We start from the raw sequence: 15,090 nt of genomic DNA, 5'->3' as shown, positions 1-15,090 counted from the left end.
ATTTCATTCTGGCGTCTTCTCTTAATTGATATTTGATAGGCCAAACTAAAACCATAGTTATATATAAATAAGAAATTGTAGTTATAGGGGAACAAAATGTGTGAAAAAGTATGTACCGTACATGTGTCTACAATATCACATACCACCTAACAACAAAATAACAAGTAAAGTGAATAATGATGTGACAGTTGAATGTGATCTTAAATTATTGTGATGAAAGGACTGACGTATTGTCTATCGTTGGTGAACAATAATAAACATATTGCACATATATGTGTTATAATAAGAAAAAAAGAGGTTTTACTTTGTGCTCGATGTACATATGTATATATACATTATACATGTATCAAATATAAAGAATCATACATCTATTTCAGTTCTCATATCGTCTTAAAACATTCAACAAGTTTATAATTTGTAAATATATTCACAGAATTTAACACCAACAAATCATGAAGGTGTGTCTTTTATTTATATATCCATTGTTACGCACATCTCGGACAAGGACAGTAAGTTTTTTTTTATATAATATTCTTATAAACTTTTTTAAAAATTACTTCACTTACCTACGAGGAAATTTAATGTAGCTATATATGAATATATGTTCTGCAAAACTCTAAGCGAGAAGAAATAGCCAAAGCCTGAATGCGAATTTTTTTCTAGGCTTTACAAATTTGTGAGATGGTGTGCACTGAAATGATTATTTTTTCAAACATTTATCTAATGTTATCTGTAAACAATTGCATCGTTTTCCATATCTATTTATTGCTGAAGGAGTCACGGCACCACACAAAGCATTTTCGTTCATTGGTTCTTCAAAATTAGATAAGGCAATCAATGCATTGATTATCGTAAATCAATACTGACACATTATAGATTTATTATTGTTAAGGCTGATGTTATATATTTGTTTATTAATTTTTTTGTAGGTACAAGTTAATGGCGTAAATCTGTGAGAGGTTTTACCTTTTTTTTTATTAAAATCATCAAAAAGTATTATCAAACCTCGCCCACTTCGTTCAATCTGCAACAACAATCTTAGTAATAGGTTACTATTACTGTTCAAAGGAAATTACAATGTAATATCATTGTATGTCAAGTTTCATACCTTCTCAGTTCAGTCTGAAGATGATATTAAAGAGACGCGCACGCGCACGATAGTTCGTCCTCACCCGCACTAGTTTGTTATTTTTGAAGTAGAATGTTATGGAATTGATCCAGATGTAAATAATCTTGGTAAATATAATATTTTTATATATATTCTAATAGATTTTAACTATTTGTAAATTTTTTTATTTAATAAAATTAAGGTATCTATGTAAAATATAAGTTGACGATCTTAATTAGTTAAGTCGTTATAGAACATATAATTATATCATTAACCAATTTAAAATTATACGTAATGAGTCATTAAAACATTGATGCTTTTGCATATATTTTAAAAGCAGGTTATTTTTTTTGGAATTGTTTTAAAAAATATTCTGCAGGCGGCCGTTATGTTGTAATTAAAATTAGTTTTTTATTATTTCTTTTTATGTTTCTCGATGAAAGACGGCGTATTTCATTATTTCTGATAAGAAAGAGAAATAAAAATTCAAGCTAACGGAGAAACATTTTAAATTTTATTTACTATTAATGTGTACAATAAAAGTGAGTCCCGGCTATTTGAGGCATAATTTAATATATTTATTTTACTAAATCCTTAATTACGTTTCACAATATTTTGTTATGATATGTTTAAGAGCTAACGTTGAATTTAATTTTGTTAGACTAAGTATCTTACTTGAGATTCGTGAAAAAACCCAAAAACAACCTTCCATTAAAACCAGTTTTCATGTTTTTGCGGAGCCAAGAGGTTGGTAGGTTTTGAATCAATATTTTTAATCATTCCACAAGTTCATGTTATGTAAATAACGGATGCTTAGTAGGTATAGCCTCCGTATAACGTAACCTGTTTCCAGCTAAATATAAACATATAAGAAATAAACAACACTAAAATTTTATGGAAATGAAGTTAGGAATATGCAGATTATATAGATAACCAATTATTTTAGTCATGTACACAACTAAGTAGTTATACTGACAAGGCAAAAATTACAAAATATTGTAAAATAGTCTTGAAATAAAATCTGATTTATTTAAAAAATGTACAGAGTAAAAATTAAAAATCAGGAGTATTTTTAACGTTCGCATTTCAAAGACATTAGTCTAATTAAAATAATAACACAAAATAAAATGAAATGGTATGCAAATAATGAAGATTAAATATAAGTAAAAGCTTTTTCTCCTTCCTTCACAATAAATCCATTAGGTTTATTAAGAGATTAAAAGCGCAAGTATTGCTTCAATGATAATAAAGAATCCGATAAGATAATAGCAATGAATATACGTTGGTCTATTTGTGACTTGATCTTGAAATATCAGATTGCTTAGGCCTAGTTGGCTTCCTCACGCTACCTGGTAATGGAGTTTTAACGATGTTTCATATATTATTATAGTATTAATATAGATGCTAATATCGGTAACCGGAAAGGCTTGTATGTAGAGGGCCGATCCGAATTTACAATAAGCACATTTATTGCAGGCTTATTAATTAATCATACCAGTGTGTATGCACTATAAATTAATACGCCAAAATTGATTAACTGCATAAACACTTTATTTTTGATTGTACATACGGAAGCATAGACAATCTTTTGGTGCTGCCATCTAGTTAAACTTAACCCCACATATAAAAGTATGTTTTTTTTATTACTTTTCTTGGTCCTTGCGCATTATAAGGGATGAGGTAATATAACGGTGTCAATTAAAAAATAATGTCTTTGTAAATTGATTCATAATTCAAGAAGCTACGATGCAAGTGTATTTAGAGTCGGTCGTAATGATATATTTATCATTTAATGTATTTTTTAATATATTTGTCATTTAATGTAATAATTGTATAAATAAAAGGAAATTATATTTTATTTTTATTTATTCAGCATAATTTAAGCGTTGCTATGTTCAAAAAGTGATGGTATCTTATAACCTCGAAATACAATAATTATATATAAGTATAGTTGACAGGTAATTAGTTGAGACGAACGCCTTAACAAAAGATGATTTAAAAAAAATATAAGACAGCTGTATATTATTTAAGGATGTATTTATGTGAGATTGAATTGTAAATTTCTTGATATAATGTTTTTTTTTTCATGACAAATATTCTGTACCTATTTACAACTTCAAAAATTGGCTTATAGTCTTATTTTTTTCTATTAAATTTTCGATTTCGATGTAACTGTGGAATTATAATTAAATCAAAATTTTTGTTTGTCTATGATCGCTCAGGGTCTTTTTACAGCTGTCAGTTAAATAGACATAAAAATGTTATTTTTTTTTATACTGGACTCTAGACGTTTGCGAATTAAGATATTTTTGCCTTTTGAGAAAATATGTGAATGTTATAAGTTTGTATCTGATTCTTACCCCTTTTATTTCAAAACGATTTAGAAAGGAAATGATTTGGTTTTTTCTTCGAAGATTATATATTCTTTATAGCAAATCAAATAACAGAGTTAAGTAATTAATGATGTTTTAATTTGTCATTTATAATCTTTTATTCGAAGAGGTTTTTTCTCTTAGAAAACAAAAATTATATGTACACGTATAGTAACCTCTGTATTATATTCGTAACTAAATATCCCATATGTGGCTATTTCAGTTGTGGTTTAAGACGAGATTTTTATTTTAATGAAAATTGGTATTTGCTTAATGGAAATATTCACCTCCTTTATGTAAATATTCAGATTTTAGTTCCGTAAATGATATTATTTTACGAAATTCGATTTCAGATCACCCAGTTTCAGTTGTTGAGGATAAAATAGTTTATTTGTTATACTAATTTGAATATAATTTAACTAGATACATACATGATACAGTATTTATCTCAAACAAACATTTTTCATATATAAAACCTGCAACAGTAATGTAAAAATACGTAATAATATTTATAAATCTAATAGAAGCAATGTATTCTTTGACAAAACTAATTTAACCTCAGATGTTCTGTAGGTAAATAGTTTACAAGTGTTGAATCCCTGACAGAGGTCGTGCAGCGTGTATGCGAATGTTATCCGTATTAAGACAGATTAAACAAATCCTATTGTCCGGATAATATGATCATATTTGCCAGCATAAAGATATCTAGAACACTGTTGACTTACACAGCATCCGTTGCATTACGTCTTAATAATTATTTTATTGCTGTAATCTTAACGAAAAACGTGTAAGAATTTTACTGTTAACTATACGTCTTTGTTTTTCTATATAACATAAGAATGCTTATCTAAACGATCTTTAGTGATTTTACTTAGAGCGCTCGCTCAAACTAATATATCGGGAATTTAGAATACTTCCTTAAGAATGAAAAAAGAAATTAAATAAAATGTGCAAAACGTGTAAAAGCTCATAATTTTAGCCATATTGTTTTTTTTATTGTAACTGAAATCTTCTTGATTAGAACGGCTAGCAGACGGTTACGCTGTAGTGACGTCACAGGTTATTTAAAATAACGTTTTAAGTCTTTAATCTAGAGGAATGCAAGATTTAAGAGTAATTAAATGTTTTTTATTGGTAATAATTCGTGTAACCTTCAGGGAATGTCTCGACGGCTTAGAATCTTATTCATCATATTAAAATGTCAATTTTGTGTCATTTATAAATTCATTCATCCATTAACATTAAATGTGTTTTTTGTTATACAACTTTTTGTCAACACACCGATCTATTAATTAATGCGGACGTTCTATAATATTCTATAATAAAGGTCAATTTTTTAATAAGGTTCTATGAATAATTTAAAAAATATATATGTATCTATTGTTGTTTTTTTTTTTCACGTTCCGAAAATATTCGATTATAAATTTAAATCAATAACTGTTTTTTTTTTAATGTAACATTCTTACTTATTAAGGTCGACTAAGAACTTAATTTTTTTTATCAAATGTAACTGATCAATGATTTCGACTTAATAATATAATGAAATAAATTTATTTTGTATAGTCGTTATATGTTATTCTTAGTTGTTATGTTAATAATATTTTGAGAGTGATTGTGGATCATAAATAAAGTCTCCAATATAAAGCGTCTAATTTTAATGCAATAATTGATTAAATGACGCCATTCTTTGCAACATGTCTCACATTAATTTATTTATCTTCTTAAATAAATTATGTACACCTCTACATAGTAGACGGGATATAAACATTAGAACAGTATTAAAATTTTAAATGCTTGTGATAATTTTAAGGATTTCCACCTAGCAAAAATTTTTGCTATAGTAAGTTGGCTATCCTAAGGATTTTCATTTTGAATAATTTTTTGTACGGAATTAAATATGTGTACCTAAGAAAATTCAAATTATTAACTATACTTTTTGCGCTGTACTATATATATATAATAACATACAAATATTATACGCTTAGCCATGACAATAACAACTAAATCAACAAATGAAGAATAAGACCAACAATATTACAAAAAACAATATAAACAAACTGAAGCCAATGAAATATCCATTAATAACATCACGTGTAAGCTTTTTTTATACAAAGTATATTTTGTATCGGTCTATCTTAAATTTCTTGTGTTTACTCTTAAATATATAATATATTACCTTCAAGGAACCGTCCTTAACATTCAGCGTTTAAAAATCATTCGACTTTGATGCAATTTTCCTTATCGTTAGGAAGTAGGTAGATAACGTCGAGGATACTTGAAACAATCTAACTATAGCCACCAATTCATTACTGTAACTTAGAATACATTTCACAAAGCGAAAATCATTCTTTTCTAAATTAAATATGCTTTAATAAATTTCTAAGTGGCCTGTTATTATTTAAAGAGTTGATTTAGGAATTTGAAACATTTGGATAGGTTTAATAATGAAGTAAAAGTTAATACTTTTTTTTATATTAAAATAGAATTACGTTATTTTCTTTGATTAAAATTATTACTTTTTTATTTCTTTTCAAATTGTATATATCGGCGCTGTCAGCATTAATGACGGATGCAACATGAAAATAACTTGAGGCTGTCATCGGTTATTATAAAAACTTATTGGTATTCATAATTATTGTTGAAAGTAAAACGAAATCAAAGACTGTTTAAAAGGAGAATAGAACTATGTTTAAATTCTGGTATAAATACGACGTCTGGACGCACGACAGCGGACTGCAGAGTTCAGCGAGTGCGGACCATTGAAGAATGTGACTATGAAGAATCTTCGAGAAATACAAGGACATTTAGAAGAATTGAAATTTTATTTTAAAATATCTGGAACGTATTGAAACAAGTGACATTAGTGAAGTTAGCGAGGCTGGCGTCTCTCTCTCTTTAAACAACGAATTTGTATTAAATCCGATATAAATATATTCGTAAATACACAACAAATATACATATGTTTAATAATTATATGATAAAATCTTGTGTTATGCATATATTATATAATTTAATAAGTAATATTATACACATTTCATATATATACATAATCACTTTATATACATATATGGAAGGCGAATGCACAATTGCATTTATCCTTCTATTGGTGTTCAGCTGTGAAAATCAAAGGGTAAGTGCTTGTGAAAGGCTATTGAATTTCTGAATATTTGAAGTGTACATGTACATGCATATATATAACATTCTATATGTTTGTTCGTTTGCTCAATCACTTTCATGACATATTATTTTATTGTATGAAATTGTGTATTTAAAAAGTATTTGAAAGTCTAGTTAAAATGCGTCAGTATCTTTTAAAGATAAGTATTGAAATAAACATACAAAAATTAAAAAAATAATGTACGGTATGTTCTCAACATATGAGATTTAAGAGAAATAGTTATTTATATTGTTAAGTTATAACGACCTGTGAACAGAGATCGAGTGATATTCAAATTGAAATTTTTCGAAGAGCCAAGGACAGTTTTTTGTTATTATAATTAAGACACTTGAAAAACAAATAACACTTATGGAGGTTGTTTCTAAGTTAAACGACATTTCATGTTTACTTTAAATAATTAAATTTAACTCATTCATTCTAAATGTCGTACTAGACTAGCTTTTCCTTCGACTTAGTTCTCCTGGTATTTGCAATTTTTTTCACGAAGAAACGTCTAATAGCCATTTAATAAAAAGATATGGTTACCAGTAGGTAAGATATCTCTGATCTGCGTCGTGTGATTCAGTACTTTTATGTTTTCACATCAGTTCCTTATCAGTAACTTAAATCAAATAAAACATATACAGTTAACGCTATTAGTAACCTAAATCTACGAAGATTTCTTAATGAGGAACTCACAGAATTGCGTTATAAATTTTGTCCTATCCGTTACCCTGATGTAGAAACTAGTCTTACGTATAGTTAAATCAGTGAGTTTGCAAGACTCTCACAAGCACCATACGTGTAACCATTACTACAAACAAGTTCTTATAATAGCAGGATAGAAACGTCTCTCTGTTTGTCGTATGTAATTGACGAGTCGTTAAAACGAACAGTTTTAACGTTATTCGTCATTAAATTATTCGGTAAATTCGTTTCGTTTCACATTGGACTTGCCGTTGTTGAAATATAAGTAGACAATGTGTTTGTGTATTTTGTGAAGATATTTAATTTTATGTGCATATATAAGCGGTCGAGCGCCACTCAGACGAACGTGACGAAGTTATGGTTGTTACAATTAATTTGAGGCTACTTTGTTGCGAGTGACTCCGTCAATATTTTAACGATCGAAAATGTTGATTTGTATACAATATTGTTAGCGACAAACCTTGCACGTGATTTCGTACACGTGATTGTTGGAGTTATAAACATTCTGATTGTTTAAATCACGATGATTTCTGTGAATGAAAATATAGATATAAAATAAACAATCGATAGTTTGTGAGATGGCACTGGACAAACATAGTGACAAAAAAAATCTAACAATCATTGTTTTTGTTTACATTTCGTTGATAGAGTCCCTTAATTATAGCTTATATAAAATCTTTCGTATATCTAAAACTTCTAAAATTCTACAACGGCTGGACCGATTTGGCTAATTGTGATTCTGAAATATCCATGAAAGGTGAGAAAATATGAAAGTTCTCGAAATTTAATAAAAAAAATTACATTTTTCCTTTGATGTGTCTCTCGTCGTTTAAAAATTATATAGAAAGAATATTTTAAAATCAATAACTAATTAGAATTTCTATATCTTTCCAGCTATGTGTTTATTATGAGGTCTAAGACTTTCGCGAGTATTCATTTAAATGAAACTAATATTATTCGGATTACTAGGCGTATTTTATTTTCTATTTTTTTTAAACTACATACTTCCGACGTTTCGGTTACTTTTCAGCAACCGTGATTCACATCTTGCCTGCCCGTGAACACGGTTGCTGAAAAGTAAATAACAAAAATTTAAATATTTCATTTATCTTTTTGTAATTACTCCTTGTCGACAAATAAAAAAGAAAACGTAAAATTTTATTAAGTAATTAAAATCGAAAACAAAGTACATTTTCTGAAATATTTTACAATATAAAAGCAAGTGATTTACAATGTCAGTAGACTGTCACATACCTATATAAGATTTCGCTAGTAGAAAAAAAATATCAACATCTTAAAAGTAATAAATATTACATATTTTATTTACACATTTTAATTTTCAAGCGTATGTGTGATAGAGGCACGTCCGTATATAAAAACACGTAGACATGATATTATAATATGTGATTGTTTCAGATTCAAAACAAGGAACCTTTGCAATTATCATTCACTGATCTAAAAAGTTACAGATAAGACAGGTGAAGCGCTTCAAAACGTTTGTTGGAACTGGTAATAACTTATTAGTTTTGTAATTAATGATGTCATTAGGACCTATTCTAACTGCTACATTTAGTTATTGACACTTAAAGTCAATAGATATATTGTGATTCAGGGATGTACTTATGTTCCAGTACCATTGTGGCATCAGTGACTGCATAATTGAGTGATAAAGTTGTGAAAAATTAAAAGACTGAGTACCGAATTCGGGTGAAAAAATTCTTCTGTAATTAGTTGCAATGAAGGATCCGCAAGTTGAATACAAACCGAGGGAAACATGGAGAATAATGAAGAATGCTGTGATTATCAGCGTAGCTTTCATGGTGCACTTCACAGCCTATAGTGTGAGTTGATCATTACATACATACATCATATGCGAAACGGTTTATAAAAATTAATTATTTCTATAGTGAAACAGAGTTAATAATTTGTAAATTAGATGTTATGTTACCTTTTGGTATCAATAAGATATATAAAAATATACAAGTTTTTGTATAAACATATTATGTTATTCCTCGAAAAAATATTTTTCACTATAGTATTGTTTCAATTAACACGTACTTAAATTATAGCATTAATTCTCGGTGTGGTTATATATAGTACCTACAACAGAGAACGTATTTCTACCTAATTATTTTTTAGGGTGCAGCAAATCTTCAAAGCTCGATCAATGCGGAGTCCGGTCTTGGGACAGTTTCCTTGGCGGCGGTGTACGCTGGTCTTATATTTTCCAATATATTCCTCCCCGTTGTTATTATCAAGTAAGTTCTTATATATAAGCAAACTATAACTTATAAAGTAAGTAGGATTAATGTACATGTACTTTGAATGTTATTTATTTTATTTTTTTTGATGAGAACACTTCCAATTCCTCAGTTGTATTCCCCAGTCTTCATTTATATTCTTAGGTATTTTTTTTGTATCAATTAATTTTGTTTTTAACCATTTCCGATTTCGATTATCTAAAGAAAGAAGGAAGGAATAAGAAATTAATGATTGAAAAACCCTTAATTACTTCCCGGCCAAACTCTTTAACTCTGTTTTTTCACGTTGTTCGTAATTTCAAACATTTCTAGAATTTCATCTGAGGTGCAAAACAATAGATATTTAGAAGTTCGTTTGTAATTTTCTAAGGTTAATGTGTATTGACAATATCTAAACCTATTTATTTTATTGACTCCGTTTAAGCAAAAAAGATTTTTTATCTTTCTTGTTTAAAATTTAATATAAATTTTTCCTTTTAAGATGGCTGGGCACAAAATGGGCGATATCTTTATCTTTTATAACTTATATGCCGTACATAGCTGCACAGTTGTATCCAACGTTCTATACCCTCATACCGGCCGCTTTGATCGTTGGTTTGGGAGGTGGGCCTCTATGGTGCGCTAAGTGCACTTACTTGTCAGTGGTAAGTTATATCAAATTATAAGTGATGACTCTCTAACTCGTTGAATAGGACTTTAAATTGTGGGAATATCCTATATATATCTTCATTAAAACGCGTTTCAGAGATAGTTGTCGTTGCAAAAATGTAAAATATCTGTTAATATGAACTTGGTGAAGCATGTTGCAAAGAAATATTCTTCGCTATTCCGTGACCGACTTACAAATGGTCATTTATGGGAATATCCCTAAGTTATATTTAATGTATTCCTTTTCACAAGGACTAATGACTGCATGTTTCGTTATGCAAAAACTATTTTTTAAATAAATAATATACCAAAATATACGCAAAAGTTTTGAATCTTCAGCTCCGGAAAGAACTTAAGATGTCGTTAACAATTGTATCTTCTTGTTTTAATGAAAATTAAAAGTATTTGTTGCATGCATATGTAATATTAATGTACAGCAACTATAATAATATGTTATTCTTCTATATTACAGATATCAGAGGCACATAGCACGATATCCGACATTTCGCCGGAGGTGTTATTAGTCCGATTTCTTGGCTTGTTTTTCATGATCTTCCAGTTTAATCAAGTTTGGGGGAATCTTATTTCATCTTTAGGTAATATTAAACATTAATCGTCCACATGCATGCATTGCTTCATATTACGTGTATAAGAGTTTTATGTAAATCATTATAAAGCATTCCTTAAACATTCCCTGACTATTGTACGACACAGTGATATCATCGGGTGACAATGTGGCAGCTGTGACAACAGTCAACGATTCTTTCATACCTCAGTTGTGTGGAGGCAACTTCCTACCCACCAAAGACGCGGGACAGGCTCTTCAACAACAGCCTCCAGAGAAGATACAGATGATAGCTGGTAAATAAGAGTTTGTGTACCAAAACATAAAGAAAGTGCGGTAATTTGCTTCTTATTTAATGACTACAAATTATTATTTCTTTATTAAGATAATTTTTATGTTTGGGCTAATAATTAACTGGAACTATAATATACTTAATTTAATATTCATTCTATTTATCACTCAAGAATCTTAAATAATTTATAACAGTTGTTCTGACTACACTACTTCTATATTATTGTGATATTTATGACTTTCGCGAATTTTAATCATTTAAATTCTGTATTATTTGACTGAAGTTAATTTCTTAATAGTTTTTAATTTTATTAGTAACGAGATGCCGTTCTTATTGTGAATAAGAAATTAAAGTAGTGTACATTTTATAAGAAGTGTTTAATATTAATAACTCTTATATGTTTCCAGGCATTTATTTGGGGTGTATGGCCGCTGCCGCACTCATTGTCGCCGTCGGCGTGGACTCAATGAAAAGGTTGGATTTTTCAGACATTCAACAAGTCTAACACGTTTAATTCGAAAATCAAGATATGCAACAATAAATGATATTTCAAAATGGCTTATTTGATGAAATGTTAGGAAATTTATTTTTTTTTGAATAATTTTTATAATTATTCGGGCAGCAATTGTCTTTCGACCACGTGTAAGATACATTTCACCCGTCATCATCAGGTATAAAACAAGTCGCAGCCAGACCGGTTCCAGTCTCTCGGGGATGGCGCTCCTCGCTGTCACGGTCAAGTTACTGGTGGAGCCTAACCAGCTCATGCTGGTCATTATTAACATCTTCGTGGGCATGCAGCAGGCTTTCTTCGGGGCTGATTTCACTGCGGTTCGTTCTTTCTAAATGCTAGTTTATTATTTCGTCTGTGTTTTAGGCTTTTGCGTGAGGTGTAATTGTTAAAATTACTCTATGGAAATAAAAAGATGATTTAAGTATGTGTTTCTGATTATTATATAAGTGAAATATATAAATTATTTATAGGCGTTCGTGTCATGTGCCGTTGGCACTGGAACTGTGGGTTTTGTGATGGTGGCCTATGGGTTAGCTGACGCTATAGGATGTGTCGTGACTGGATATTTAGCGAAGGTGAGGGGAAGAAATGCTTAACATATTTATATTGTTATAGTATTTATGTCAAGATAGTACCCACAAATATTGAACTCAACTTTCAAATTTAATAGTGCCTTTGATTTTACTAAACAAAAAAATTTAAGATATTTTAAATTAGATTTTATACTTATAGTATTAATTGGAAAAATGTCTATATGGCAATAAACTTATAGATATATGTTACAAATATGCAGCGTAGTTAGCATTGTTTTTCATAAATTTCAGTTAACTGGTCGAATGCCTCTGATCGGTCTGGCGACGGTCCTGCACAGCCTCCTATTGATGTCGCTGCTGGCATGGAGTCCTCAACAGCACCAAGCATACATCATGTACATCATCGCTGTTTTGTGGGGATTTTGTGATTCTATATGGCTAGTGCAGATCAATGGTAATTGAAGATCTATAAGAAATTATTAAATAAAACTCAGTTCAAAGATATCCTGCTAAATGAAAAATTTGTGAGGATGTATGGATGAAATATATATGTATTGTTAAAATTACTAAAGGATTTTGATAGAATTTTCTATTTATTTAGCTTATACATCAGAATAAATATGTTTGGATTTGTGAATTGAAACTCGTATTTGGATTTTGAAAGTTAGTAACCGTGTGTATTTTATTTTGCTTTACATTATTAATTTCACTATAAACCCAATTCGAAAGTTCTCGCGGACAAAGACGTGGGCATAAACTAGTGTTATAATACTGAACGAGAAAAAAACTTTTTTTTGCGAAAAGTTTCTTGAATCCTATTTAGAAACAATAAATCAATAACTCCATATATTATAATTTCTGTTTTTGTCGCCAGCCTACTACGGAATCCTCTTCAAAGGTAGAGAAGAAGCCGCGTTTTCTAACTTCAGACTTTGGGAGTCAGTGGGCTACATCATAGCATACATCATATCACCGTTCTTGAAAACCAGTATTAAGACTTACATATTGATAGTAGCTATGATCGTAGGAGTAATCTTCTACTTCATAGTGGAATATAGAGACAGAAAGGCAAAAAGAGTGATAGAAATAGAAGAAAAGAAAACAAGGAAGGCGAAAAGTTTGGCCGGTCAAGAAAATACAGCTTATGTTCAAGGAGAATAAAGAATAAGATCTTGCCTAGGTTTGAAACGAATTAGTTATTAACATATATTGTAATAAAATATAAGAAATGCTGTTGAAGAAAAAGTATCGTAGAAAGAATGACTCGGATTTGGCTATAAGAAAAACCCAGGTAGTGCAGTTAGAAATACGCTTCACTGGCCATTTCTATGGCCTGTGTTTGTAGACATTATAGGAGAAGACCACACGTCGTTCGGAATTAAGTTTCCGGAGTTGTTGTCAAATTCAAATAGATTTTGCAAAAAAATTAGGTTGACTTTTCACTTTGTTTAACAACATCTTCTCAAATCCAGTATTAACTGTGAGTCTGTGATATTTGTTTTTTTTTTTTTAATATTTTCCATTATAAATACGAAATATCGTTATTTTCAGTATGTATTGAATAAGAATTTTATAGTGATTCAGTAATAATTGCTATTTGCATGACTTAAGTTTAAACGCGAAATATTTTTATGTTTGTTACAATATTATAATTTATATCTGGAAGTAATAGTCGAGAAATTTATATAATTGATGTTTTTGTAATAATGGGTCGTTTTTGTGGTTAGCAGTCACTGATAGTTGGACAAAATATATTACGTCATAAAAAAACTTAATAATTCGACTGTAATGACTTGTGACAGATATCCTGTTAAAATCATTAAAGTATTGTCAATACCCCTAAATATTTTGATAGCAAATTAACATGGAGACGTCTTGCAAATAGATTTATATAGGACAGAGTATAGATATATAACTTGAGAGACACAGATCTTGTTATAGATTGTTGACAAAATATGATAACATCGTACTAGTAATTTATTGTAAAAAAAAAGAATATAAATGCTGGTTTGTTAATTTTATAAAGAAATCTTATAAATCAGATAATCTATTGTGATTAATTTTTATTGTAATAAGCGATAAAAATTAATAATTTGATTGTTATGTTTATTTGTCTTGTTCGTTTAAGAACTCTTATACTGTCAATAAATAATAGTATGATTAAAGAATAGTTTAAAAAGAATAGATTTTTTTGTTTAATATAATTTTATTACGAATAAAACTGTTATGAAGTTATAAATTTATTAAAAATTAAATTATTTTATGTATGTAACTTTATGCCTCTTATTATCCTCGGAATGATATAATATAATTATCACTATTTTACCCTCTTGTAATATATTTATATAAATTAATTTGATAACCAAGCTGTTTGTTTTAGGTATGATTTCTTCATATTTGTTATTGGGCTCGTGGACACTATTAATCCTGTATTTTTTACTATGACGTACTGAGGTAGGGATGTAAAGAAATTTGTTGATCTTTCATACAAAATTTAACTTTATTTTGAAACACGAAAACGGTCATTTTTATTGGCATGATAGGTTCGAAGGTCGGTATGTGGCTTTTGGTCTTTCGCCTTTAAGCTTTTATATCATGAGCTATTTTCAGCACTAGTCCAGAAAGGATTGAGTTTTCCGTAAGATAGACTGGAAAACTGAAACGGAAAACTTGGAAAAATGAGTGTTTTAATACTGTATACATGTTAATGTGATAAGCTCATTACGACTCTTCACGTCATCGTATAAGAAACAGGAGTTGGCCTAGTTGTAGTTTAGTTTTAACTAAGCGCTGATCACCATCACAATCTAGAATCTGTGACGGTTCGGAGGTTATCATTTGTGACAAGAAGACGAACGCCAATTGTACTGGAGCGTAGAGCTGTGTTTTTTGGTGTCAAGTTACTTTTTAAATTGGATTCTACTTTTTTCTT

At 29.3% G+C, this 15,090-nt stretch overlaps 1 protein-coding gene across 1 annotated transcript; it reads left to right on the top strand.

The window, feature by feature from the left end:
* Positions 1-1,091: 1,091 nt before the first annotated feature.
* LOC116770186 (UNC93-like protein) lies at positions 1,092-14,430 on the top strand. Its single transcript, XM_032661552.2, has 12 exons — positions 1,092-1,236; positions 8,762-8,854; positions 8,977-9,186; positions 9,485-9,603; positions 10,088-10,250; positions 10,727-10,850; positions 10,969-11,115; positions 11,519-11,585; positions 11,783-11,942; positions 12,096-12,200; positions 12,450-12,612; positions 13,033-14,430. The coding sequence occupies exons 3-12, from the start codon at positions 9,082-9,084 to the stop codon at positions 13,317-13,319; spliced, it is 1,440 nt and encodes a 479-aa protein (XP_032517443.2). The 5' UTR covers positions 1,092-1,236; positions 8,762-8,854; positions 8,977-9,081; the 3' UTR covers positions 13,320-14,430.
* The last annotated feature ends 660 nt before the right edge of the window (positions 14,431-15,090 follow it).

This window comes from Danaus plexippus (genome assembly GCF_018135715.1).
Source record: "Danaus plexippus chromosome 13 unlocalized genomic scaffold, MEX_DaPlex mxdp_15, whole genome shotgun sequence".
NCBI classification, from domain to species: domain Eukaryota; kingdom Metazoa; phylum Arthropoda; class Insecta; order Lepidoptera; family Nymphalidae; genus Danaus; species Danaus plexippus.
Note: the sequence above shows the minus strand (reverse complement) of the source record. Positions and strands in the feature narration are given on the sequence as shown.

Bases quoted from the DNA above. Each gene is read 5' to 3' on its own strand.
- LOC116770186 (XM_032661552.2), top strand. From the start codon at position 9,082: ATGAAGGATCCGCAAGTTGAATACAAACCGAGGGAAACATGGAGAATA. The intron at 10,851-10,968 runs GTAATATTAAAC...TGTACGACACAG, and splicing joins GAATCTTATTTCATCTTTAG to TGATATCATCGGGTGACAAT. The intron at 12,613-13,032 runs GTAATTGAAGAT...TTTTGTCGCCAG, and splicing joins ATGGCTAGTGCAGATCAATG to CCTACTACGGAATCCTCTTC.